Raw genomic sequence first — 27906 nt, 5'->3', positions numbered from 1 at the left:
CCATCCACTTTGACTTGACCTCTAGAGCCCAGACAGCTCAGGCATACTCTTGTCCTCCCAGCCTGGATCACTCACAGAGCACTAACCATAACTCCTCAATTTCTTGCATGCCTGTGTACTTCTTCTGTGAAGAAATCATGGAAGACTAATCTGCAAGACTTGGAAGAGAAGGAAAAAAAGTTAATCTTTGTGCAAGGAAAAGCTTGCCAAGCTCAGAATAACAGCTCATTCTGGGAGCTGGTCTAATGTTCTTATAATAGGTTGTAATTTTTTATTCCCGAGTTGGATAAGCTGGTAGGTAGCAATGTGAGCACACTGCCAGATGGTACTTGTGAGCTGATGCTGCTTGTCAGCCAGGCAAAGGCATGTCACGAGTGCTGCTGTTTTGCAGCTGACAGGCAGCATCTCACATCCCTGGGTGCAGGAATCCCCTGAATATTAGTTACCAATTTTCTGCAGGGCCTCCCCCACTGAGAACTCCTGGACTCCTGCAGAAAATGAGGCTGATGCCCCTCCACGAAACTTCTGTAGAGGCTCGGTGCTTCCAGCTCTGCTCCAGGCGTGTGCAGCAGTTTGAATGTCTTCATCCAACTCATATCCTAAAGGTTCGTCCCATTATCCGTCACCCACGGATCTACCCCTACCAGGAACCACAGAAGACGAGAAATCCAAAGTCAGGGCTGTACTGTTGTAAGGCTTTGTGCTCCTTGAGCCACCCCCCAACATGAGACCGCATTGTTTTGGTTTCCTCCCATCCTCCCCCCCCTCTTTATTCCTGCACACTCAGGTGACATTTTCCAACTGTTCCTCGCTGTTTGGACATTCACACCGCCTGGGATGCCGCGGTGGGACCCAACCCTCACCGCGCACGGGCCAAGACCGGCGTGAGAAGCCCGCAGGGAGACCCCCTGGCCCCCGCCTCGCCCGGCCTGCGGGGGCACCGGCTACAGCCCCGATCCCCGCTCTGACTCCCAGCAGCGGGGCGCGATCCGTCCCTTCCCGGGAGGCGCTGCGATCCCACCGCCCGTGCCGGCGGGAGCGGGGCTTTCCCTTTCCCGATAAGCCCCTCCCGCTGCCCGCGCCTGGCTCAGCCCCAGCCCCCCCCCCGCACACGCCGCTTCCCGCCGCCGCCCGCGCCTGCTCCGGGAGGAAGAGGGGCGGCGGTGGCGGGCGGCCGAGCGGGACACGCCTTTCGCCCTCCCCGGCCCGGCCCCCCGGGCCCCGCCGCCCACCGCGGGCGCGGCGCAGCGCAGCGCGGCCGCCGCGGCCCCGCCATGAGCCGGAGGTAGCGGCGGCGGCGCCTTCTGCAGCCGCCGCCGCCCGCCCGCCCCGCCGCGGCGGCGGCCGGGCCCGCGATGCCGAACCAGAAGGGCGGCAAGGGCAAGAAGAACAAGCGCGCCAACAGCAGCGGCGACGAGCAGGAGAACGGGGCGGCGACGGGCGGCGGAGCCGCGGCGGCGGCGGGCGGCGGTGCCGCAGGTGGCGGAGCCGGAGCGGCGGCCGCGGGCGGCGGCGGCGGAGGGTGCGGCGGGGCAGGCGGATCGGCGGCCGCGGGCGGCGCGGCGCCCGGAGACGTCAAGAGCGGTGAGCGGCAGGGCCGGGCCCCGCGGCCTCCCGCGGTGGCGCAGGCGGCGGCGGGGACCCGGGGTGCGGCGCGGGGGGACCCGCGGGGCGGGGGCGCGCCCGGCGGGAGGGGATGTGCGGGCGGGTGCCCGGGGCGGAGGGCGGGTGTCGCCCGCGGCCCTGCGCGGCTGCTGCCGGCGGGATCTCCCCGGAGCGCGCGGCGGGGCGGGGGCTGCGCGCCGGGGTGTCCCCGCCCGGTGTCCCTCCCGGCGGCCGTACCGAAAGCGGCCCCGCTGCACCGTGGGCCGTAGCCTTGGGCGGCGGGGGCCGCCGGCCCGGGAGCGCGGTCCGCGGGCAGAGCGCATCCCCGGCGGGCGGGAGACGCAGCGGCCGCGGCTCGTCGGATTCGGTGCTCAGTTGAAAAATCCCCGCTTTATTTCATCGCGATTGAAAATGGAGTCCTGCCTTTCGGTCCGTTTCGTTTGCCGTTGTACAGCAGTTGGGTTTGTCAGGGTAACGTACTCACTTTTTCATCAACCATTTTATGGCGCTTTCGGTCGGTGGGTTGAGTTTTGGTTCGGAGCAATTTTGGTAAGGTGTTTTCTTGCGGAAACTTGCGTTGCTATTCGTGTTTGTTTTACTGTAAAAGGATACGTCAGGCTAAAACTAAAGGCAGGCAAGGATTTTATTACACTTTTTGCTGAGCCAAAAAAACTCCACCTCTTAGGTCTGCTGCTAGGTTTACAAACTGTGGCATGGAGTCCCTACTCTTGACTTTTTTCCTTTCCCAAGTTGGATGTCAGCTTCTTACTCTTGATGCTTTACAAAAAGTGAGAGGGTAGCTACAATTGGTTCTATGCTTTGTGGTGGTAGTTTTGCCTTGGCTGCTTTTAGCCACAAAGGCAGTTTCAAGAGCCATAGTTTGGTTTTCAAGATGTCTGATTCCCGTGTATTATTTAATGGAAACTTTTCCTTGGAAATAGTAGCAATTAATTACGAATCACTTCAGCTTACAGTTTGCCAGACTGCTTTTGTAAGAGTATTACTTACTCCAGAGAATCATGGAGAATGCTTAGAATTTCCTTTTTCGGTTTGTTTTGGTCTTTTTCTTTACTATTTGCTTTAAGTGAGTGAACAACAGGGAAAAAAAAGAAAAAGAAAGGTTACCAGGAGTTAGAGAATTTCTAGAGCATTTTTATCATAACTTCAGTATGGTGTCCAACGTTCACTTTGCAGGTGATGTCTCATACATGGCACTGTTGGCTTTCATTTAGGTGGGGAAAAGCAGTGTTTGGAAATTTTTTTGCTCAAGGACAAGTGACAGCAGAGGTGCATTTCTGGTGTGGCTCTTTGCCTGTGGATAATGAGGTGGTGTTCCATCTGCAGATGCCCCAGAAGGTGATACCACTGAACACTGGGTGGTGGTCCACCTCTCTAGCTGGACAGGTTGTTAGTCTTCTTCAGCTGTGAGACTGTGTGTGCCAGATGCCTGACGTATCCTTCCTCTGTGCTGGCCAGCTTCCTTGGAAGTTGAGACTTGCCTGTTCGAGAGCTAACCTGAGGTGCTCCTTTATTCTCTCTCCCTGCTTCTGTATGACTTCGGTGTTCAGAAACATCCTTGACTATTTTGCCAAGTCCCTCCCCGTTTTTCCCCCCTCACAACAGATGTACAACATCAGCTTTGACATTTGCTGTAAGTGCCTGGTCAGCACACCTGATCCTTGCCTTGACAGGATCATTGCATCTAGTTGTACCTTTCTTTTCAGATAATCATAAAGGCTGGAGGAGTAGATGTGGTTGCTAGCTTTATTTTACACTGGGTACTGCCCATCAGATAATCCTGAGCTGTAAGTTTCGTGAATTGTATTCTCACTGGTAAGTCCAAAGCTTTCAACAGTTTTGGTTCAGGAGATGAAAGGAGAAACTGTTCCTGACATGGTATAGAATTAGGAATCTGGCTCTCATATGCGAGGAAAAGATTAGATGATGATAATGGATTCCCTGAAGTCTTCAAAACCGATGAATCTGAAATGAAACTCTGTACTGTAGCCATGGCCTTGGAGACAACTAGCCCATTACTACACTCAAGACATTTGTAAGAGGCTGTTCACTTTAGGGTAGCTTGATCACTAAGCAGTTTATGGAGGATGTGGCCTGCTGCAGTGAGTGGTGAGGTTAATAGAGTTCTGTACACAATCAAGCCTCACTTATTCATGGGAGACTATCTGGGTTGCGGATTAAGTGTGCTGGGTGCAGGGAAGCTCTTCATCGTGCTGCTTTTGGATTGTGCAGCTTCATGCTGTGACTCCTGCTACCCAGGTTCACTGGTGCTGTGGATCCCCAGGCTCATTCTTCTCTCCTGCATTGTCACCATATGCTGTTCTACAGTAATTTGCATATGCCTGGTCTCATCGGTCTCCTACTCTATCTTTACCCTGGAAAAGCAAGGGATGGTCATAATAACATAACCTGTTTTCTTTCATTAATGTGACAAGACAGAAGTATGCAGAGATGAAAGCATCAGATTTAATAATTGAAAATGTTTGTGCGAACCTTGGCTTTGCATCATGGTGTCAGTATGACAGTCTAATTATGCAGTCACATCAGGACTCTGCTTCACTCACGAAGAAATAGTGATTTGGGTATGGGTTTTTTTAAGTTTTCAGAGTTCAAACTATGTTCCATGTATTATTTCTGCCCCCACCCATGTGCCATAATGAAACAGAATTTTCTAATTTCCTCTGGGCTTATCCGTGCAGCTCTGACTAGTGGTGCTATGTAGTAGAGAACTGCTGTTACAGCACCCCTTTACGGTGGAAAGTTGTTCCCTTTTACTTTTTGATAAATTTTGCTTCAATCCCTGGACAATTTTCCCTCAAACTATCATTCAGTTTTTGGCATGATATCTGAGAAATACCAGCTTTTCCCTTGCCCCAAGAGGGCTTCTGTTTATGCTTTTTTGTTGTTGTTGTTGTGATGTTTTAATTTTTATGTGTTCAGAAATCAAATTGTGCTCGAAGGGTTCTACAGTCGTACGTGGGAATCAGGAAGACAGAGAGCATAACCACTGACAGATGTGATGGCTTTTTTCCATCTTGCACTGTGATTTCTTAGCAGGTATTGGGATTATGCCTAGAAAGAGGATTCACATTCTGTGGCTGTGCCTTTCATTCCTCTCTCTTCAGTTAGACCAAGCAGGAAATCTGTATATAATAGAGTAATCTTTCTTGATGAAAGGAGTGGTCATTTTCTGCATTGAATGAGGCACAGGTTGTGGGAGAGAGAAGTGTGGGGTGTGGGTAGACTAGTTTAACAGTATCATAGTGTACAGGGAGACTGAGATGTGGTGTCACAGAAAGCCTCATTTCTTAGATTCCTTGTCTTTAGAGTGATTGAATAGTGTTTCTAAAATGTTTTTAGTTTTCTTGATGGTTTTCTGGGTTACTTTTCATAACAAAACTGAAAAATCTGAGTGGTTATCATGTAACGTTATGCCAACAGCTGCATAGGATTGTGCAACCTCATTGACACCAGCATTCCTGATGGCAGTAGTTGGTTCCCTTCATCTGTAGACATAAAGAAGTGTAACATTTTGTGGATACTTTGCCCTGATCAGCAGAAGAGGACAATGATCGATGGGGTTTACTTTCAGGTCTGAGGCTCTGAGTAGCAAATTCCTGTTCTGTTCCTGCCACGCTGAGGCTGGGCACTTCTACACCATCAGCTCCAGCTGTTTTATCCCTTTGTCCTCTGAACTTCTGGCTTTAGTCTCCACATGCTATTGTTTCTGACCCTAAAATTCTTTATTCTGTCCATTTTCTTTGACTGGTTTCCATTCTTGGTGTCATTGTCCAGTAGACCCAGGTCCTCTTCCTCCACTTAGTGGTTGCTATCTTAGCATCTTGCTGCTTCATCTCCTTGTCCTTGTCACTCTGGTCTCTCCAACACTGCTGCTGTGAAGAGATGAGAGAAAGAAAGAAGCTGGCTCTCCCTACCTGTATTTTCCCCTTTAACATGGGGTTAAATAAAGCCAGCTTAATTAAATTCAATGAAAAAGCTGTTCCTGAATTGTTGTTTTAACAGTATACTGGCCACCTGTTTTAAGACCATAATTTTCCCCTTCTGGTATAGGTCAGCCCTTAAACTGCACGAGTGTCAGAGCTGGAAACTTGGTGGGCTGTCAGGTGGAGCAGCCAATGGTCAGATTTGTGTCAGATTTGAACACTCTTTACCTAAGTTTCACAAATTTTTAAGACTTATGTACTTTCAAATAAAAATGGTAACGTAGAACAAGTGTATGAAGAAGAAAATCAGCACAAGAGTAACTAATGTGTTGAAAACTGTGATTGGCCAGCAATTATGATTTACTAAAAAACAGAAATTATATCCTGGAGGTGGGATAGTTAAAGAGGGCCAGAAAATTTGTCAGTGCAATGTTTAATTTAAAAACGTATTTTCAGAGCATGAATTGTAGTAATATTTAAGCCTGGATTAATATTTGCTGTCAAATGTTCCCTGCTGCATATAACATTCAGTTCCAGTTTGGCACTCTAATGATATTCAGTATTGGCACCTTCTGATTATTTAGCCTGAGGGAGTCCCATTGATATCAGTGAGGCCACCTGGAAAATTAAGTTTCTATTCTGTTGCAGTGACTACAGAATTTAATACCTATTAATTTACTAAAGGGAAATAATTTTACTTCATAATTCCATTGCATTCGTCTAACTGCAGAAATCAATTGAATGCAAATTTTGCTGTCTCAATGCAAATCAGGCTTGAAAGGACTTTCATGTTAGTTTTAGAATTTTTAAAACTATGCAATTACATGCTTTGGTAGCAAATACAGTTCATGTTCTGCAAATCTTTGCAAATGGAATCATGTCTGTGGTATTAATGAATTAAAACAAATACTGTTCTTTCATGCAAGCACGTACACACCCATTTAAGGTTTTTTTTTAAAGTTATTTGCTATCAAAATGGTTATCAGTGACCTGACAGCATTCTCTGTTCATGTGATTAGTCATTGCTCAAGTGTAGCGCTTTCATGAGTAAGGGTTAGGCTTGATGTTTGTTCTGTTTCATACAAGGAAGTACAGTTTTTGAACTGATTCCTTTCTTTGTCTGTACTCATCCCATATCTTACTCCCAGTGATCTAACAAGTAGTGACAAAACGATTTCTAGTCCTTGGAGTAATTTGTAAGTTTTCTTCAGCCTCGCTTACAGCCTTGCATATTGAGACATCCTTTGAGATTAAAGTACTTTCATGACTGGCAGGCATCCATCCTTCTCTGCTTTTTTTCCTGCAGCGTGTGTGAGCGAAAAAAATGGAGGTAAACCTTGCATCCAGCTCAGAGTAAAATATTCTGCCAGGGGAGGTTTAGGTTGAATATTAGGAAAAAATTTTTACAGAGAGAGTAATCAGACATTGGAATGGGCTGCCCAGGGAGGTGGTGGATTCACCGTCCCTGGAGGTTTTTAAGATGAGACTGGATGTGGCACTGAGTGCCATAGTCTAGTAACTGTGGTGGTGTTGGATCAAGGGTTGGACTTGATGATCTTGGAGGTCTTTTCCAACCTGGTTGATTCTATGATTCTGTGATTACAGCTAATCTTCAAGGTGTCTAAATTATAACAGCATTAGTAGGGCATGAGCTTTCTTTAACAGTTTTGGTAGAAATTCAGATAATTTCAAAGAGGCCTCTCGAAGCAGTAATCTAGTCACTGGAGTGGGTAATTCCATTTTGAAAGCTTGTGGGATCTTGAGTGGAGCACTGGCATTTCTTGGTAGATTTTAGTGACATTTATCTTGAGAGCATTCACTTCAACCTTCATATCTTTGTCTCTGAATCTGTCAGTCCTCCTTCCCAGGCTTGAGGGGGATGTTGCCGGTGTTCCTGTCTTGAATGCCTGCTGGGAGAGGAGGTAGCTTCTCTTAGAGCCTGGCTGTTTGAGTATGTCTGGCACTCTCAACCTCCACTTCTGTGCTACTGATACCCGTTTTGGGAGCAGTGTGCAGTTGAGGTTTCTGTGTACTGCACAGATGCCAAAGACGGTACATGACAGGGCTGAGAGCCAGCATAGCATCGTGAGGGAGACGTTTATGGGAACCAACAGCTCCTTGCTCAGGAGCTGCTGTCTTTCAGAGATGCTGGGTACTGCATCTCCTGTTTCCCACTGAGTTTCTACCAGCTTCTTTAGGCTTTAGCATGGGAAATAAAGTACAGTCTGTCACACTGAAACTTGGGAAGGATAGCCCAATGACAAAAACATCCCCAGACTTGAAACTATAGGAGGTGCTGATACCACTTGATTCAACCTATTTTCTTTTCTCTTCTGCCTTCTTGTGCTTTTGGACTGGGTCTGGTGGCTAACTGGCTCTCAGTCTGGGTGAGTCCAGCCTGCAGCATTTACATCTGTACTTGGTATTAGGGTATCTACTGCATGCCACAGTTATCTCTTTATTCCCAGCATGAGTTGGAGTTTGCAGCCGAAAACTTACTAGGCAGGTGCATTAGAGTCTTGCTTTACTTATTAAAATGTCTGTTTCCTTAGGCACCAAGGTTAGTTCTCTATAACAGTTCAAGTTATTAAAAGCTCTTGGAAGACTAAAATGAGAGGGTTTAGTGGTGGAAGTGATCTTCTGTGAGGATGATTCATGTGCAGACTAAGTAACAGCCAATGTTCAAAACACATTAAGGCCCACCAGGCTTGAGATAGTCACTAATCTCTGCATTCACCACAGTAGAGGTCACCAGAAAAATCCACCCAATGCTGAGGAGTGCAAGGAGTCTTCCTGGCTAGGGCACGATTGCATATGGGATGTAGAACCAGTTGTTGCCTGACCTCTTTAAACCAACTTGGAGTTCGCATGGGAGTATCAGGAGTGCATTGGCTTTAGTTTTCCTGGTACTGATACAGCTAGAGGCTTAGGTCTGTTCTCTTTGGTATGGTGAATTGGGGATATTTTCAGTTGAATTCAGGGTACTACAGCACAAGCCAGGGCAAGATTTCTCCTATGCAGAGAGGGCCTGCGCATCCTAAGCAAAAGCCAAAGCTGGTGATTGAGTTGTTGTCTGTATTTGGATGAAACATATTAAATGCAAAGAAGCTGGCTAAGTTGGCTAGATGATAACTGTGCAGATTATGGTGACTTGTACAAGACCATGTGAATTCTCATATGATGGATTTCAGCAGTGTAGGCAGTTGGTCCAGCTTGGAGCACAGATGGCTGTGTAAACAAACTGCAAAATTATTGTGCAGATGTAAGTGCCTATCCTCCTTAGTTTGTACAGTTTTGTGCTTGACTTTCTGCCTTACTTCGGTAAGGTGATGGCTTAGCTGGGAGTGGGTGGTTGAATGAGAGCCTCAGATAACTGACTTTGTATCACATGTTAGTTGCTGATTTCATAAACAGCCATTAGGTCAGGCTGTGCTGTAAGTTAGAAGGTGTTAATGTGGCAGGTATGAGTTAAGCCTTCATGATTTCCATGGCATCTTCCTACTGTTGTGTAGTTTCTAGGCTTTTTATTTTTTTATTGTGAAGAGATTCCCTTGGAGGCCTAGTGTGAAATTAGCATAAATGAAGTGCATGGAGATAGTCCTGCCATCTGAATTCCCAGATGAATCAGAGTTTATCAGCTCCAAATTACCTGAAATCCTTTCTAGGGAAAGGTGATCACTTCATGTGACTGCTCACTTAATAGAATTAGTGACATCTTGCACAGGGGGTAAAGCATGTGAAGGAGCTGGGCTGCTTATGGCTTTGTTCTCCTTAAAACCCTTCTGAGCATAAATATTGATTGCAGCTTACCTGGTCCTTGCTGTCTTGTTTTTTCCCTTCCCTCTTGACTGGAAGCTTTAATATTGATCAATTGGTAAAGATTGATTAAGAAGTTTTGAAGACACATCAGTTATCATCAGTGAATGTTACAAATGTAAGCAGTGAGCTGAACTATTCTGAAAGACTTCTCTTACTGTTTGTTAGCTGTTGTTTGCTGTTGCTTCACTGAAGATCCAAGCCTACCTTTTGGATCCACTTGGGAAATATTTTTTCTCACTCTATTCTTCTGCTACATTCAGGCTCTCAAGAAGGTGGTTGATCACTTCTATATTGCCATATAATTTGTACTGTTTAGCCAGTTATGGGTATGGCAATACCATTTTATCACATCTTGATAATCTTTACATATTAGATTGTATTCCAGGGTTCAGTCAAGCAAACAATTAGTTCAAGTTTCTGTTTCTGTCTGTTTTGTTGTTGTTGTGGTGATTTATTTTCTATATTACAGCTGCATTACAGTATTAGCACAGTAGTATTGTGTGACTTCAGTTAAAATAAAGCTATGCTGCTGATGGCAGAGGAAATTCAGAAGAGTCTTGCAGATGGTTGGTAGGGAGTAGCCTTCCACAGGAATGACTCAGCTCTGGTTCACACTGGCAGAGTGAACAATTCCTAGTGTGTAGGGTTGTGAAGAGAGCAGTGTTCATGGGAAAGCAGAGTAGAGGTTAAAGTGCTTGATTTGCAAAGTATGTGTCCCACAGATACCCCTCTGGGCTACGTAATGTGCTGGCAAATAAAGTGTCCTTGGCATAGATGATGAGATGGTAGAGTAACAGTAGACCAAGAGCAAGCCATAGTAAATGTCTTGCAACTGATCTAGTGCCAAGACCTTACCTTTTTTTTTTTTTTTGGATGATTACTTTTTCCAGACTCATAACAACCTCCTGTTGCCTGACAATTGTTTTAAGGTGACAGTAGGGCTGCCTTTTCCAGCAGCCACCGCACTTCCCTCTCCTCTGCTCCCAGCCTCACATGTTTAACACCTCCCTTGAGCTTTACCAGCAATGGCAAGTCTGTGCAGTGAGCTGAAACCTGTGCTGACGAGTATGGGAAATAATTATGTGTTTCTGTCCACTGACTGAAAAACTCTGGTGCTTAACACAATAGATAATGTGGGAGCGTGGCGGGGGAAGAGCCAATTTTGCTTTAGGCATCTACACTGAGGACTTGGAACAAATGAGAGCAGTCACGAAACTGAAGCCATGGAATCATTACATTTGGCTTGCTGGATGCAACTTTGGTTTTATGATGGATGTGTAAACAGAAGTAAACAACATTCTCCTCAATTTACTTCACCGGGGGAAGTTCCTCAGGCAGCCGTTGTTCTGCTGCTTTGATTTGGGTCATGAAATGGGAAGGATGGTCTTCATATACCCCCTCTCTTTTTTATTAAAAGGTAGAAACCAGTTCATGTGGGCGTTTTTTTGTTGAAAGAGGTTTATCTCAGATGTCTGTTTCTGTTCCTGGCTTTTACTGATGTTTATAAACCTGAACAGAAAAGCTGAGAAAAAGCCAAACAACCCATTCCAGCTTCCTTGCAGTCTTCTGTCATGTCCTTGTTTTTGAAAGAAAAGTTAATTTTGTGGTAGTTCTGTCAAACATAAAACACAACCTTGTTTAAACAATGAGCTGTCTTTGCTCAAATGTATGTTTGTGTGGAATATTGTATGTCACATCTGTTTTTGAAGAAATTTATGTACTGCTCCTTGCAACTATTTTCAGAATTACTGTTCCAAATCATTACAGAGGAATATGAGAAAACCTGTTTGTTTTTTTTATGTGGAAACATAACTTCTGGAAAGAAGCAGCATGCGCCTGTAGTTGCAACTTGACAGCCTACATTGAAGCTGTTCCACTACACAAAATTGTACTCTGTCTTGCTTTGTTCTCTTAGGCTGTGAAATGCATCTTGAAACTGAGAGTTAAATAGAAGTTCTTTTATCATTATTTTGGCATTCTTTTAGAAGGGACAGCTGGAATAATGGATGCTGCTCTCATACCAGGTAATCTTTCATTTTTCCTGAAGTTCAGTTTCATAACTTTGGAACCCAGAAACCTGTTGAGCTGCTACTTGGAAGCAAATTATATTTAGGTGACAAACCAGCTTGGGGCTGCAGGTGTAGATGGGCAGTTTGGCCTTGTGAATTTCTATTTACTCCCCATTATCATCTCTCCTGACAGTAGTCATTGCACCACTATCATAAAATGTTAGAATAATGACGACTCTGACTTTTTGAAGAATATCTCAAAATACATTTTTACTTATGGGAAGTACAAGGGCTTGATAACAAGAATTTTGAAAGTTTTGTAGTACTGTAATAAACGTTCTGTCTCATCTGTAAAACGGTGATTAAATAGCCCAGACCACTTTCGAGGATGTGAACTGATGGAAACAGGTCTTCACATTTGCTAAAAAGTGGCTCCCATACTGATCTGAATGCTGTCTCTTTTGCTCTTAAGTCATATCTGTTGCCGTGAACTGGGAAAGTTGCACAAAAAAGCTGTTTTCTGTTTCTCATTTATTCTTCATGCAGGAACATGTGGCGTGGTTATGTTTGGCAGGAGACATGGATGGAGAGAAGTCTGCAAGGGATGTTTGGTCCTGTACAGTCTGTTTTGTACAGATAGACATGCTGGAAATGGAAATGTTAGGCAGAACCAAATGTTGGCTTGAGGCTTCCGTATGCTTTTCAGGTAGTGGAGTTTTCTGCTTTCTTAAATACAGGGATACTACAGAAGTGGTAGAACTTTCTACTGAGACAATTTTAATTAGCCATTCTGGGCTCTTCAGTTTCTCTTGTGGAAATACTGCTGTAGTTTAATCAAGGTCTTCTGCAAACCAGCAGACTTCATAATAGCAAATCTGTATCAGTGAAGGCAGGTGCTTTGACTGGCATGGCGAAAAACCGTGCTGTGGAGCATGGCATCACGGCAGAGAGACCTGTTAAGTTTTCTACTGAGTATTTCTTATGCTGCTAAAGTGACAGTAGTGAAGTGTCAGGGGAGTGCCCAGAAGAGCTGAGTAGAGACCAGCTTCTCCTTTTAGCAACGATGGTTTCCAAAGTGATCTCAGTGCCACAGTTTAACAATTCACTGGTGTCTTTTGCAAGGGGGAAGGCTTTTTCATTCTCTTGCTTTCTTCCAGCTGCTCTAGACCTGCTTTTGCTATGGTGATTAAGTGACCAGCCAATTCACACTGGGTAGATAGAAGATCAGGTGAGGTAATGTCTGAAGACTTAGTAATCATCTAGTTAACTTAAATGTTGAAGAAGACATCACTGTCCAAAACTTGAAGCTTTTTTTTGTTCATAGTTATGCTGTATGGGAAGTTCCTCAGGTAATCTGACATCTGTAAGTTCTCAAGAAGCTGGAAAAGATCTCATTCCGCAGTATACTTCCATTGACCAACTAGGAAAAGGGAAAAAAAATATGTTGAAAGTTGCCCTTACATTAGCCTCTAGACACCCAGTACGTGATAATAATGAATAATTGTGAACGTGTTCTGTGGAAATCATGGGCTGTGGTAATTTTTTTTGTATTTCAGTCACTTATTAATTTCATTTTTTTGCCACATAGTGAAGGGTCTGTAAACTTCTCAGGGGGCTAGAGATCATATGTTTTTGTGTACAAAACAAAAAATATGTTCAAAGGTTAATCAAGAAAACACTTTTTTTTAGTCAGTTAACTATGCCAGTATGAATGAACAAGTGTAGGGTCTTCATTCAGTTCTAGACTTCTCTGTATAGTAACTTTCTCAGCTGTCAGCCATAATTATACCTGCAATTGTTAGAACATTTACTATCTGAAACACGGGGAGAGTACAAGTGGATTTTTGGCATGTTCTTTCTTTCCTGCCTCCTTGTGGTGGTGGTAAGGAACATGTATCAAAATAGATGAATACAGGAAATGCATAAGTGAGAATTGTTCATGTTAGTACCTCTGGTATAGAAGGAACCTCTGAAAAGTCCCTAGGGAAAGCCTCTCTCGTCTATGTTCTCTCCAATTTGGTAATGTGTTTTTAATGACTGAACATATCCATATTTTGAAATGAAATAGGCTTTTTCTGCTTTAAAAAACAGTTTTTGGCAATGTGCTTTGCTTGCAGTTTGTAGGCGAGTCCTTGAAGGAAAAGTGTTGCAGAAAATTCTCTGTGCAATTGGTCCACTTCTGGCATTAGAAAGAGAGGCCAAGAAATGAGGTGAAGGATGTGGCATCTTCCAGTGAGTGGCTCAGGAGAGTTTTTTTTGTGCTATTTGTGCCTGTTTCTTCTGTGTAAATAAATAAGTCTTAAGAGATACAGTAATCTTGAATTTACTGAAGGTAACCTTGAAGATTTTGTTTGTTTATAGCACCTTACAAAAACTTGTTGGGAAGGAGCAAAACACCTAGTGTGGTAAAGATCCCTTGTAAAACATCACGTGTATTGCTGCTGGAGGACAGGTGATGATGGGTAGTGCGTCTGTTACTTAGAGTCTGAGTAGAAGTAAACGTAACAGTGTAAAACCTATTATTCCACTTCAAATTACATTGTATTATTTATGCTAGCAGTGCTAAGAATGGGATTAAAAACAGTGCAACCAAGTGATGTTTTTTTTCCCTGCTTATCAGATAGAAATTTTAGGTCCTAAGGAAAAAAAACCTGGATCATGACAGTCTCTCTCAACAAGGCTCTCTGTACCTCTGCTGTAGATCTTGGAACTCTAGCTGAGGCAGGGAAACAGCAGGGAGCTGTGCTGTGTTGTGTACATGGGGTGAGGCAGCACTTGACCATGGAATACCCTGAAGGAGTCTACTAGTATTTGAATGCAGCCATACAGAGGTTAAAAGGCAGCCTGACAGCCATGTTGGATCAGTATTTTCTTTCTGTCTCTCGATCCAGTGTTTCCTCCAACTGCCAAAGAATTTGTTGAGCTGTGTGGTGCTACCCTGAGTTGGTCTAGTGATTACTTTAATGGTCGGGGCATCTTTGCCTCTATAGGTCGCGGGAGTCAGAAACCACATTTGCAATCTGGCAATATATTCTGTCACACTTGATTCTCCCCAGATCAAACAATTCGTATGCTACCCCAACAGCCTTTGTACCTTATATATGTTTGCTATTGTAGAGTATTATAAATGGATAAATGAATACCAGTTTATGCCACAGTCGGATACGATGGATTCCATTCCCTTATGGCTCCCTGTACTGTCTCAAATTATTTATCTAAATCTGCCCCATCCTCTCTGAAATCAGCTTCTGAAGGTGGTTCAGGGGTGCCTTCAGGAACTAAATTCCAGACAGCCGTAGTGGCTTTTCCTGACGCAGTAGTTGTGGCTAAGAAATCCTGAATCAGGTCAGCAAAGTTACTTGTAATGTCCATGTGTAAGTGATGAGATTACCTTTTCCAAGTATGGATCTAAAGTTTTTTTAGCAAATTGTAATAAATAATAAATTTCTAGAAAGAAATCCGAAATCATGAATATTTGCTAAAGCTTGTTTTACTACGGGATTCATAAGAAGAGGATCATTACAAGTGGAGGAATTAAGAAGACAGAAATACAGAGAAGAAATATTTGTAATACTTGAATAAGCATCTAAAAAGTTCATACAGAAACTCCAATAGAAAATTTCCGGCCCCTTTTGAGCCTCCCAGCTGCAACAGAGCAGCCAGCAATGGGAGTCATATGTAGTCCCGGGTACTTTTGAAGGACCAGAAAACGTCATGAGTCAATAAATGCAGAACATATTTTTGTAGAACATTTTTTGTGTAAAAGCTGACTTTGTTGCCAGGAGATGATTGAAGTAAACTGTTGTTTGCTCAATGGTATAGCAAAAGCTGCTACTTTGATGATAAAAGACCATGTGGCATTTGTTTTTTTTAACCTGTTGGTGCTGCAGAAGTGTTTGGTTTGTGAAATTTAGCTATCCAGGACGTCAGTGGTGATGACATAGTCTGTATTTGCCTAAGCAATGTAATGAAGGCCCTCCTTTCTCTACTAGGAATATAAGCTGTTTGTCTTGCTTTTCAAAGTAGTCTGCTTCCTCCTCTCCCTAGCTGTTGTCCCTTGCTCAGTCCCAAAGAAAAGATCAATTCCTGCCTCTCCCTGTGATTGTGAAGCTGGGCTGTATTGCTTACTTGTTTTTCAAACAGTGTTCTCTCTATGTGGCCTCTCAGGCTTCAAAGCAACCCTCCAGAAACATTCACAAAGCTTTCTGCTTGCTTCTTAAGGTCTTGAAACAGTATCTGCAAACACTTGAGGAGGGCTAATGCTTGTGAGGTGTTTTGGTTTTGAATACTAAACACACTATGATCTTGTTTTGTTTCTTTATTCCTGCATTTCCATATCTCCTTTCACATGCTTAACTCTTTTTGGAAAATACTGCATTTTGCACTGACTCAGAGGTAGTGCTTGTGGCCCCTCAGTAATATGGGCCATAAGAGCTTGTGTGTTTGTCATGGTGTTTAAAAAAGTATTGCAATAAATAGACCATTAAGTTATTAATGTATCTGTTTTATCTTCCACAGAAGCTCCTTGTGCTACTCCACTGATCTGTAGCTTTGGAAGGCCAGTGGACCTGGAGAAGGATGACTACCAGAAGGTTATATGCAACAATGAGCATTGTCCTTACAGCACTTGGATGCACCTTCAGTGCTTCTACGAGTGGGAAAGCAGCATCCTCGTCCAGTTCAATTGCATTGGCAGAGCCAGGAGCTGGAACGAAAAGCAGTGTCGCCAAAACATGTGGACCAAGAAGGGATATGACCTGGCTTTTCGCTTTTGCTCCTGTCGGTGTGGGCAGGGTCATTTAAAGAAGGACACTGACTGGTACCAGGTGAAGCGAATGCAGGATGATAAGAAGAAGAAATCAGTGTTGGAGAAGAGTACGGGAAGGTCCATGGCAGAGTCAACAGAGGAGGCCAAAAAGGGCAGGCCGGCCAACAAGCCTCAGAAAGGCTTGAGCAATGACCTCCAGCGAAGGCACTCGATGGACAGGCAGAACTCCCAAGAGAAGGGTGTGATGGGTGGCAGCTACGCCGTTCGTTCACCTTGTGTCTCTCCTGGCCAGTCCCCGCCCACTGGCTACTCTATTCTTGCCCCCACACACTTCAGTGGGCCTCGTTCCTCGCGATACTTGGGAGAGTTTTTGAAGAACGCCATTCACCTGGAGCCTCATAAGAAGAACATGGCTGGTGGGGGCATGTTCAGGAATGCACATTTTGATTATGGGGCAGCTGGCTTGCAAGCACATAGGTCAGGACACTTCGATGCTCCTGTGCAGTTTTTGAGAAGGCTCGATCTATCTGAGCTGCTCACTCACATCCCCAGGCATAAATTGAATACTTTCCATGTGCGGATGGAAGACGATGCCCAGGTGGGCCAAGGGGAGGACCTTCGGAAGTTCATCCTTGCTGCTCTCAGTGCCAGCCACAGGAACGTTGTAAACTGTGCTCTATGCCACAGGGCGCTGCCAGTGTTTGAACAGTTTCCGCTGGTGGATGGGACCCTATTCCTTAGCCCATCAAGACATGATGAGATTGAATATGATGTTCCCTGTCACCTTCAAGGTACAGGTTGTCTGTCAGTCACGCTAGGTTTCATTAAATGATGTAACTGCCTTCTGTGCCCTGTCCCCCTCCATTATAGATTTTCATCCCTATTCTGCATTTTTAAGGAGTTCAGTAAAGCCTAAAGTAATGTCCAAAGTACTCGCGTGGATCAAATTGAAACACTTAGAAGGAATTACAAAAAGCAAATACTCTGTAGGAACGTCCATGCCTTGTGTTTGTGTTTACAACTAAAAGATTTCTTATCTGATTTCTAGGTAGACCATGGGAATGTTTTCCAGCCAATCTGTTTTGCATGCTCCTTTATCTGTCGTGAACTTTACTCCAAGATACACATCAACCTTTTAATTTTAAAAGTGCAGTGCTGTAGCATGGGTGAAAGTTGTATTTGTACCACTGATGAGGGTGAGATGCCTCTCATTTGCTTTCAGACCAGAGAATATCAGTTTTGTTTTGTAGCAAACTGTTATTTTTTTCATATAGAAATGACTATAGTCTGACCTATGTTAACACTGGCCTGGAGAGGTTGGACATAGTAAAGGTAAGCTTTTAATATGGTGGGTTGAAGCAGCACTGTAGTAGTGAGGGTTTTAGACTTATTTCCAAACTCCCGCCTGTTTGAACTGTGTCCTCATCATGTCCCAGCTCTGAGATGAGACCAAGGCATGTGTTTTTTTTCTCCTAGAGAAACAAATGAATGTGGGCTAGCATGAGCTTCAGCTCTTCCTGAAGGCTTGAACTAAGTGATCAGGTGGTATACAGCTAGACATGCCTGTCCTGCAGCCTACTGGCAGACAGCATGGCTAAAATAAGTCAGAGTATTCATAGTTTGGAGTTCAGAAGCATAGAATTATATGTTGAAAAGTGTGTTGGTAAGTGATTAACGAGAGGTATTTTAACATTGAAGTTTCTCACCTTTTAATAAAATTTTTTATATCCCATGCACTGTCATAATATATGTTACGTAACATTCCTTTGCTCAACAAACTTTGTATTTTATTTTTTTCCTTTCCTTAAATCACTGTGCACTAAATCGCTAAACTGTATTCATGCTGACATTATTGTTTCTGTCTTGCCTAATATAGTTCAAGGAGAAAAAACAATAGGCAAATATACATGCTAAAAAAGTTCCAGGATAAACAGAATATACGTATATGAGATAACAATGCTTATTTGCTTTGGTGGGGAGTCAAGCACAAGGTGCTGGTTTAGTAACAATGTAACTCATCATTTGTTAATGTTTGCCACTAAGAATGAAACTCTGTGAAATTTTACTTTTTGTAATTAATTACTTCTTAACCGTTGGATGATATATCTGAAACACCTGCTCAGACAAGTTGCTGTGAATAATTAATTGTTAAAATTTTTACCTCCTTGTCCTGGGTAAAATGGTTTATTGTCAGAAGTGCACTTTGAAATGAAATTTTTAAGCTGTAAGGTGCTTCCAGACTGTTATTTTCTTTTAAGTACAGCAAATTACTTCTTTTATTTCAGGTGGGTTTAAGATACCAGGTGCCTTGTTTCCTTTATAACAAGGATCCTGAAAATTAAGTGATAGGGAAATGTAGTATCTTAATGTGCAGAAACAGTGCATAACCTCAGATGGGGAAAGTTATGTATCTTCTGGCACAACCCAACTTCTGTGTGTGGAATTATTTGAACATCACCAATGTCAAGTGCTTGCTTTAGGAACAGAGTTTATTATATTTGTGCTTTAGTCTCATTGCATCTTGTTTTCTAAAGCCAGATATGCCAGTGTGGAATAACTCAATTTTTACCAGCTCATACTAGCATGTTTACTTAGTATATATATTTTAAGAAGAGTCTATTTTTTCTTCTTGTTTTTCTAAAATAGTTGGCTTAAAAAACCAAAACAAGCTAAACCCCAAACTATTAATTTCAGAAATGTCTGATATAGACTAATCATAAATTATTAATATTTTGTTCCCATATATCTAGAAGAGATACAGGAAGTGTGTCTGTTAAATTACAGCTTGTGATGTGTTCTGTACTTTGATGCTAAAGAGCACAAATTGCAATCCAAAATGAACACATATTATACACAGTCCTGTTATGTTGCTGACCTGTAACTGCAGTACTGCTTAGTTTTGTATTTTCTAGCAGTGCAAAATATGGTATGTTACAGAATTAGTACTCTATGTCAGCCCACTTCTAATAACCAACTATTAAACGACAAATCAATTTAGTCATTACAAATCAGGCATAATCTGTGTGCCAGATCTTTGTAATTTGTGTAGGGTTTTTTTGTTTTTTGTGAAATTTGATCTCAGATTTTGCATTGGTGATTTTAATCACATGTATGTAGTGAAAATATTTGATTTCCAAGTCTGAAACACTTGATTTTTTGAAAATAAGTATAACTCAGGCTTTGAAAGTCATTGTGCATACAGAGCCTAAAGTCATGATAGAGCTCAATATATTCATAGTTCATGGCATGTTAAACTCTGTATGTGTAATACGTAATGTTTTTAAATATTCTTGATGAACGGTCAGAATACATGAAAAAAATTACTCTTTTAACTGTTGCTTTTTCTATGGGGATTATTAGATCCTTAGTTCCCTCTTTGCTGGAAGATTCTGGCAAGTTGTGAAATGAATCTGTACCAAGTTTGCTAATAAGCTTCAGCACTTCACTTCTTCTGTCAGGTGGGGATGAAGCTAGGGCAAAATCCTGGTTTTGGAAACACAGCAGCTGATCTTACAGCTTAACCTGGCATCTGTTCTTGGAGGTTTAGCAACTCCTTTATAAGATATTTTGCTAAGTTCTACCAGCAAATGATGGAAGTGAGAGTGGGCAGGGTGATGACTAATTCCTGAGTTCTGCATGCATGGAAAATAGCTTTAGTCAAATCCTATGTATTTCCCATAGAGAAGCGTTTTATACTTTTATCATTCATCCTTTATAAAGGAAAAAAAAAAAGGTGTGATTTGTGTCACTAAAGATCAGATAGCACATTGCAGAAAATTTGTCTGTTTTAATCTTCTGATTTGTCTCATGAAGATATGTCTTTCCCGTCCACAGGAAGGCTTATGCACCTCTATGCTGTTTGTGTAGACTGCTTAGAAGGGGTTCACAAAATTATCTGCATCAAGTGCAAGTCCCGATGGGATGGAAGCTGGCATCAGCTGGGAACTATGTATACCTACGATATTCTGGCAGCATCTCCCTGTTGTCAGGTTAGTACTATACATAAATAAGACTCTAAGGTGAAATTGCTGCTGATGATAAAGTCAAGGTTTGTGTATCTCTTCTCCCTTTCCTCCTTCCATCCTTCTTTTGCAGTCTATACCTATGAGTGGAATACAAGAAAGCTGACTGGGTCCCTGTCCCTTTGTCTTAAGAGGTACAACAGCCTATAGCTAGACAAAAGGCATTGCAATGGTCAATGGTTAATACTTTTGTTTTTAAATAAAGCCCCCTTAAATGCATTTGCTATTAAATCCAATGCTGCATCACTAGCATCAGATATAATCCACATTTTCAGCAGCTGTTTCATGTTTTCAGATTTTTTTAGTTCATAAATCATGTTTTATCATAATTGTAGCAAAAAAGCTCCAAGGGAACAGAAAGGTCTAAAGTGTCTTTATTGCTTGGAGATTACTCAGCTCTCCTTAATCTTTGCCGTGACTGACTCTGGTGATGGTGCTTCATCCACCACAACCTGAAGCAACGTAGTTTTTATTAAATGCTCACCTAATCTATACCTTGAGTGAGGAAGATCCAAGGCTTGGGGCTACTCCAGAGTAGACATGTGCCCAAGACAGCAGGTTAGTTAGCATTCAAGAGAATTGTCTTTGTGATGGACAGAGCATTTCTGCTGTGCAGGTAGGGGTAGACAGCTGCAAAAAAAGCATTTGTCTGGGAATGATCTCAGTGGTCCGCTCCAGATGCTCGGACACAGAGGTGGTGTTGGTAGGTTAGGACAGGAGATACATGTGTTCAAACTGTGCTCACTTCATGGTGATGTGCGTACTTAAGAGCAATCTAAAATACCATTTTGTCAATATGAAAAATGGCAATTTATTTTAAATCTAACATATTTACGAAAATGCGTTGCTCTAAAGACAAGTGGTGTTTCTGCTGCTAGTTAAAATGACACTGATAGCAGTTATAACTACAGCCAGATACACTGCCTCCAAATTTAGTGTTTCTTGAAAATGTAACTTTAAAAACTAGGGACTTTTAAAGATAAAGCACTGATGCTGACTTGCTATCTTTGTAAAAAGTAGCAACTTTAAATCTGAATTGCTTCTGTAGAATGTATAATACAAGAATTAAGAGCTCATTAAGACCCTTAATTACATGATTAATGGACAGTGTGACAGTACATGGTATCAGAACTGATTATAAAGTCATTAGCTGCAGTGACTGTAGTTGCCAGATAATACACATTATTGTTTCACCATGATTGTTACAGGTGATTCCATGCATACAGAGGAATGACATTTAAATATGGTATATGATTTAACTCCAAATTGCCTTGCTGATTTTATTTTGAATAATTTCATGCCTTATTTCAAAATACTTAATTCTACACCACAAATTTACATGAAGGATAAAGCCTCTGTCAGGTTACTAACACTTAACTGATGTGCTGGACAGTAGCAAAGGAGAAAACACTTTGGTTAAGAAATTAATAAAAATTCATAATCTAATAGATTGTATTTATTAGAATTTCTGCTTTTCAAGCAGAACAGATGGCTGTGAAGCTGTTGATTAGTTTCTTTTTGAGTCTGGTCTCAACAGGAATAGTACTTTAATAATTTCCTCCTTTCCTCATCCAGGAAAATCCCTTAAATCAAGGTGGCCATAGACAATACTTTTTTGTTCTTTTCAGTGAAGAGCTGAAGCTTTCATTAGCGTATTGGGCTGTGAGGTTAAGCTACAGTACAGCTCAGACCCTTGCTCTTTTGCTACCTTTACTCTTAAACTCCTTTACAATCTCAAATCCCTACTGCTTCTTCTGAAAGACCTGCTGAGCTTTCATGCTGCCTGTTGCTTTCTTTACATCAGATGGGCTGTATTTCTCAGCTAGATTCCTTCTGAAGACTCACTTTTTTGTAACAGCTGAATATTAACGGCTCTGTCTGTCCTCACCTTTGACCTTTAATTTCTCATATCCACCCAGTTAATGTTGCTTTTTTCTCAGTTGATTTTGTAGAATAGTTTGTATGCTTGAAGTGATGTTTAGTTTGTGTATCCTGATAAGTATTACAAATGGTTAAATAGCTACTTAAGGTGACAACAATATCATGTTGTACTGATAAAGTAGATTGAGTTATACATTTGTTAAGCCAAAGGATTAAAATGCTGATATATTTCACGGACAGATGATGTTCAAGTGTCAGCTGAAATGGTTGAATTGCGTGGCACAAATATAAAATTTCTCTCTGTGCTTTGGGGCTTCATTAATAATTTATTGAGACAGCACTTCTTGTGCTGGAGATTGAGGAATTGGTTCAGAGATTAGGCAAAGCAAAACAATCATTTGTGTACATAAACCTTGAAATTCTCTGCCTCTTATCAGTCAGAATGGGACTTGACCTACTCTCCAGAATTTGGTGGTGATATTTAATGTGAAATATATGGTGCATACCTGTGAGTTACCAGTCCAGGTGAGGAATGTCCTTGCTAGCAGATCCCATTACTGCCAATTTCCTGACTGACCCATTCTCCTGCTGGGGAGGGCAAGGGGCTGCCTCTGGCACCTTTGTTTTCCAGAGGTGAGTTTTGTTGTTTAAAAAGTGTTTTTTGTTTGTTTGTTGTTTACAGGCTCGACTGAACTGTAAGCACTGTGGGAAGCCAGTAATAGATGTACGGATTGGCATGCAGTATTTTTCTGAATACAGCAATGTCCAGCAGTGTCCTCACTGTGGAAATCTAGACTACCACTTCGTGAAGCCATTTTCTTCATTTAAAGTTTTGGAGGCTTATTGACGAAAGCTTTGCTTTAGTAATAGCTATTTTATGGGTATTTCAACTTTATTACATATCTTTTTATAGGATTCATTCTGTGATGAAATTTAGTTTCTTTTCTAACTGAAAGAGCAGCTTCTTTGTCAGTGTACATATTAATATGTATATATATATATATATATGTCGTTAAAACCAGAATCCTCCTGACATGATCTCTGTGAAGGTTGGAGGCAAGCCAATTTAATGGCCTTTGAATATACCCCAAGTATGGGGTAAAGATCAGCTAAAAATGATTTGGGTTTATTTTTTTGTATAATTGTAATACAGTTTATAGCAAGGGTATGGGGAGACGTACAGGACAGAGAAATATGTCCAGTTGAAAAATGGGTAGTTGTGTAGGGTCGTTCCTCCAGCTTGGTGAAAATGGGAAATCCTTGGAAAGAAATGGTTCTGTTAGTGCTGAATTCATTCAGCCTTTTAATCGGTCCTCCCAGGCGCCGGAGCTGGCTCTATGCTGCTAGTCCTGCCAGTCCCCTCAGCAGGCTTTCTTTCAGATTTCCCAAAACAGGAGTAAACTAGGGTATCATGACAAGTGAATGTAAATTATGCCAGCAGATGCAATCTTGAATGAGGTTTTTTGTTTTGACATAGCATCTTCCTGCTATGTGTATTTGATGTGCATTGCCCTCATGGCAATAGTGCTGCTTCCAACGGGGCTGTCATGTGCCCAGCTGGGTCATCTGCTCATACCAAAACAAGCTGGAGATCTTAAAATGCTTTATTTAAAGGTATTTCTTCACAGACATTTTAGAGAAGGAACTGGCTGAGCTGAGTGGGTATGTGTTTGTACGTGCCTGCTGGGGCTGAGGCTTTGCTGCCTGCTCTAGACTGGTGTGACTGATGTGGAAGGAGAACCATGAAGTGGGATCTGGGCCCTCAGATCTGTAAGAGCTGAGAGGTACTGAGTACAAAACATGACATCACTTTTTAAAACAATTAATTGCTGCATCTTCATATTTCAGAATTGTGTTCAGTTTAGGATCTAAAAACATGGAGACATTTTAAGAAAGCAAACTTAGCATATTTACTTTCTACATGCCTCTGTGCTGTACATAACAGACTGCATTAGGCAGTGAATTCGTATCAGAGAGTTTGGCCCTGTAGACTCTGCAGTTGTTGTTTCTTGATTCCCATTTCTCCTTTGCTTAAATAAACTTTTTTAAAATAGGTCATTATTCTTTTGCTTGGTTTCTCAAATCAGTTGAGACTTATGGGAGGTTTGGTTTTTTTGCTTTTCTCTGTAGTGTATTTATGGAGTGTTTGTCCACTTGAGAAGTATGGGGGTTGTTTCTGTTTACGAGATGGGATTTTTTTTTTTCTTAAGTTTTTTTGTTTTCCAACTTAGAATCTTTTTAAAGAATGTATCTGTCAAAATCACGGTCTTGAAAATGGCCCTGATACTCTGCCACACTGGGAAAGAAACAAAAAAGTCAGAGGCCAAGAAAGTGTTTTTCCCATATTGGACTGGGAATTATGCTTTCTGCTAAGTAAAGAAATGGACATGCACATAAAACTCAAGCTGAATACCCATATTTCTTTGTGTGTAAAAATGCCAAGTTCAGGGTTTTATTTCCTGGCTATCTTCACTGCAGAATTAGGTTGTTTTAGCATTAGCTACTCTTTGAGTAATACTCAAGTTTCAAGTTGCACAGAGGGTTTACGTGGGCACAAGTGACTTACTGCTAACTTGAGTGATAATGTCCTTAAAAGCCACCCAGCTCATGTGATCCATTGCTAGTCTAAACAGCAGTGTTAGCAGGCTGTGGTAGCCTTCTTCACTGGTGCTCTTCTCCTTCAGTCCTTACTCCTGAGCTTGGTTTTGGGTCTGCAGCACATCCTTGGGTTTTGTTCAGTTGTCCCCTGTTTCGTCTTCAAGGAGAATTATGGGAAGGACTTTGAGAGAGTTCTAACACTGTCCCATGGCTACCACAACGTTACACCAAGCCCAGTTGCAGTGGGACCAGCACTGTAAAAATTGTTCATAGGAGCAGGAGCTGGCCTGGGCATACCTGGGCTGGAAGAAGGTTTCTAGCAGATAAAACCTAATTAGCTGTGCAGTGTAGACTTCCCTTACGGAGGGCAATGAAATTATAATTTGGATTAACTCCTTGGGAAGGATGAGCCCTTCAGCTTTGATGGTGCACTGAGCAGGCTCATGGAGTTAGGGTGGCTAACAAGCTTGGAGTTGCATTTACTGGCAGTACCATGAGAACCACACCAGACAGACAATGGCTAGACTGCCCCAGCAGCCTGAAATCATGCAGCAAAGACAAAGCTCCTGTAATGAGAAACATTAAAGGATACATTTCTTCCTCTAGTGTTCGGTCTTGAGTGCCAGTCACACATGCCAGGAATCTAGGGTGTTACTTCCCACATAGGCTAATGGCATTGTGTGCCCACTTTTTCGTGCACTGATGAGGGGGGGTGTCACTGTACAATGCACATGGTAGGGGAGAAGTGGTATCTGGAGTCCTAGATGCTTGTTCACTTGCTTCCCTTAGAGTAGCTTAATTTATAATTCTGTTCTTTAAGTTCTTAGATGTCTCTCTAAACATGTATGTGTGACAATCGAGAATGAGTAGATGTGGAGGAAAGGGAATTTGGCCAGCTTTAAAAACACAAGTGTATGGGAGATTGTACAGTATATCCAAGTCAAAAGTAGGAATGGGGCAGACTGAGAAAATGGGAAGGGAGAAGCGTATTTAAAGTCTTAGCCATGACAAGGATTTACATACAAATCTACCCAAGAAAACAGTTTAGTTCTCCATCAGCTTTTCCTTTTAATTCTATTGTTAAGTGAGTCTTACCTGCTGCTTGAGGAAATGCCTATTTTCTTGCAAAACACTCTCAACTGGAGGCTAGCAGCACACGTAGCACTGTAAAAATGATCCTTGATGGAAACCATCTGAGCTACAGAAAGATTCCTCTGAACTTTCACTCCAAAGTAAATTGTCCCTAATTTGTAGAGGCTTTCCCTGCTTCTTGCTGGTGCTGAAACCTGTTCTTGGGTTACTGCAAAATGCAGTATTTTTTGTAACTGCAGATTACAGTCAAGGAGTCAGCCCCTGCCTCTGGCCATGAGAGTTTTGCCTAAGTAGAAGGGCAAGTGTAACTTCTTTGGGACATAATGGCTACTTTGGAGGTTAAACTAGACCACAATTGGCTTTGCTTTCTGTCTTCACAAGCATTGGAAGTAGTTATGAGCTTATAAATGTGTCAAAAGGGAAATTACTTCCCTAGCTAGGGAGCTACTTGCTTTGCTTGTTTGGCTAAAGTTTATTCTTCATTACCTTTCATTTTTCTGGTGCTGTGTGGTTTTTTTTAAGCTGGCCCGTGGTCAGATTAAATTTGCCTGAAATATGTTTTGTAAACGAGAATACAGTCCAAACCTCCAAACCTCTGGATTTGGAGGTTCATTCTACTCTCCTTAAGTGCACGTTACTCCTTGTGATAGTAATAGGAGTTGCATGTGCAAATGCTTTTCTTTCCAGTAGTTAACTCTCCTTTCCATAGGAGAGGCTTGCATTTAGATAGATTTCATATTTTGGATGGGTAAAAATGATTTCATCCATTGGTAGGATGTTTCCAAGTAAATTCTGATGACCATAACTAACCAAATGGACATCTTTTACATGCTGATGTGTAATTTGACATCTACCAAGGTGAACAGCCTAAAATTGTTGTTCCATCTAATGCTGCAGAGTCATTAAAACTACAGTGTTCTGTAGCCAGCCCATAGACTATCCTATAGTCTCTTTGCATTAACATCTCCAGTAGTGAGCAGTGTATTCATGAGTTTAATTGGGAAAATAGGGAATATTCCTACAAGGGAGGCATCTAACCCAATTTCTTTCTTTTTTCCCTTTTTTCCCCCCATGTACTCTTCACTTTGCTGTAACAGGTAACCAAGGACAAACATGTTGTAAGGCCACTGGTGAGAAAACCCCTCGAAAATATACTTGTCCAAAAGGTTCCTTGTTGAGACATTCTTGGATTGCACTTTTGCAGATGGAAGAATATGTACATAGCAAATGAATGTTGATGAAATTAAAATAATTGGTTATGATATCAATTACATGTGTTGTTAGAGAATATTTTGTTGTGGCTTCTCTGTATTAAAAAGTAATAAATACCAGACAGCTAATGGTGTTGGTTCTTCTTTCCCTGTTCTTCTCTGGACTAGTTTCTTACACCTGCTCTTTCTAGAATTACTCTAGTTGCCTTAAATTTAAAGGGCACAGTAAAACCAGGTTTTTGGTGTCAGTTAAAGTGAAACTTAATTGTAATAATTTTGGAGACTGCTGTCCTAAAAGGGTGGTGGTGGGTGATGTGATGTGCCACCTTGCCAAACTGAAGTCCTGTTCACTTTGTTGACGTTAGAAGTGCTCCGTGTGTAGCACAGCACGTCCTGCGGGAGCTGTTTCAGGAACGCCCATGTGCTATGCCAGCTGTTGCCAGTGAGGCTGCATAGAGGACAGAGTGCTGAATCCTTCACTTCTGGCTGAGTCTGTTAATGGAAGTATTCCCTCTGGTGCCAGTGAAATATCAGAAGGGCTTCTGGAGGGGAAAACACAATACAATAGCACTACGGTAAAAGGGTTTCCTGTGTTATGACTGTATATGTAATCTCTGAAACCCAGTTGCAATGGAGGGGACCTCAAATCCTTGCTTTCTGTGTAAGTTTTTTCAGCAGTCTGACTAATCATGGAATCATGCATTTTAGCAAACCTTGCAGCATGATTTTTCAGCCTTTGCATATTACCACAGAGAAGTTCAGGAAGGATATAAATGATCATGGCCATCTGGACATACAAAAAGTAAAGCAAATACTGCTGAGTGGGACGGAAGGCCATAGCTCAGGAGAGATGAGGTGTGATTTGGAGATTTGGGAACGCTAAAAGAGCCAGCTCTAGCTGTGCACGTTTAATTTTGGAAGCAGGTGCCATGGCTGATT

General features: G+C 42.2%; 1 protein-coding gene across 4 annotated transcripts; it reads left to right on the top strand.

Moving 5' to 3' along the window:
* The first annotated feature begins 1175 nt into the window (after nt 1–1175).
* HECA (hdc homolog, cell cycle regulator) lies at nt 1176–27096 on the top strand. 4 transcript variants are annotated; one of them, XM_064649322.1, is made up of 5 exons: nt 1178–1584; nt 15914–16954; nt 19998–20152; nt 22749–22761; nt 26854–27096. In XM_064649322.1, the coding sequence occupies exons 1-5, from the start codon at nt 1356–1358 to the stop codon at nt 26985–26987; spliced, it is 1572 nt and encodes a 523-aa protein (XP_064505392.1). In that variant the 5' UTR covers nt 1178–1355; the 3' UTR covers nt 26988–27096. The 4 variants fall into 4 exon arrangements, with proteins under 4 accessions (XP_064505393.1, XP_064505392.1, XP_064505391.1 ...); XM_064649321.1 differs by having other exon boundaries at nt 1254–1584; nt 22749–22947; nt 26854–27027; XM_064649323.1 differs by lacking the exons at nt 22749–22761; nt 26854–27096 and adding an exon at nt 20259–20424 and having other exon boundaries at nt 1176–1584.
* The last annotated feature ends 810 nt before the right edge of the window (nt 27097–27906 follow it).

Source organism: Pseudopipra pipra, chromosome 3 (assembly GCF_036250125.1).
Source record: "Pseudopipra pipra isolate bDixPip1 chromosome 3, bDixPip1.hap1, whole genome shotgun sequence".
Lineage (NCBI taxonomy): Eukaryota > Metazoa > Chordata > Aves > Passeriformes > Pipridae > Pseudopipra > Pseudopipra pipra.
The sequence above is the reverse complement of the archived record's forward strand: the minus strand, read 5'-3'. Positions and strand labels throughout refer to the sequence as shown.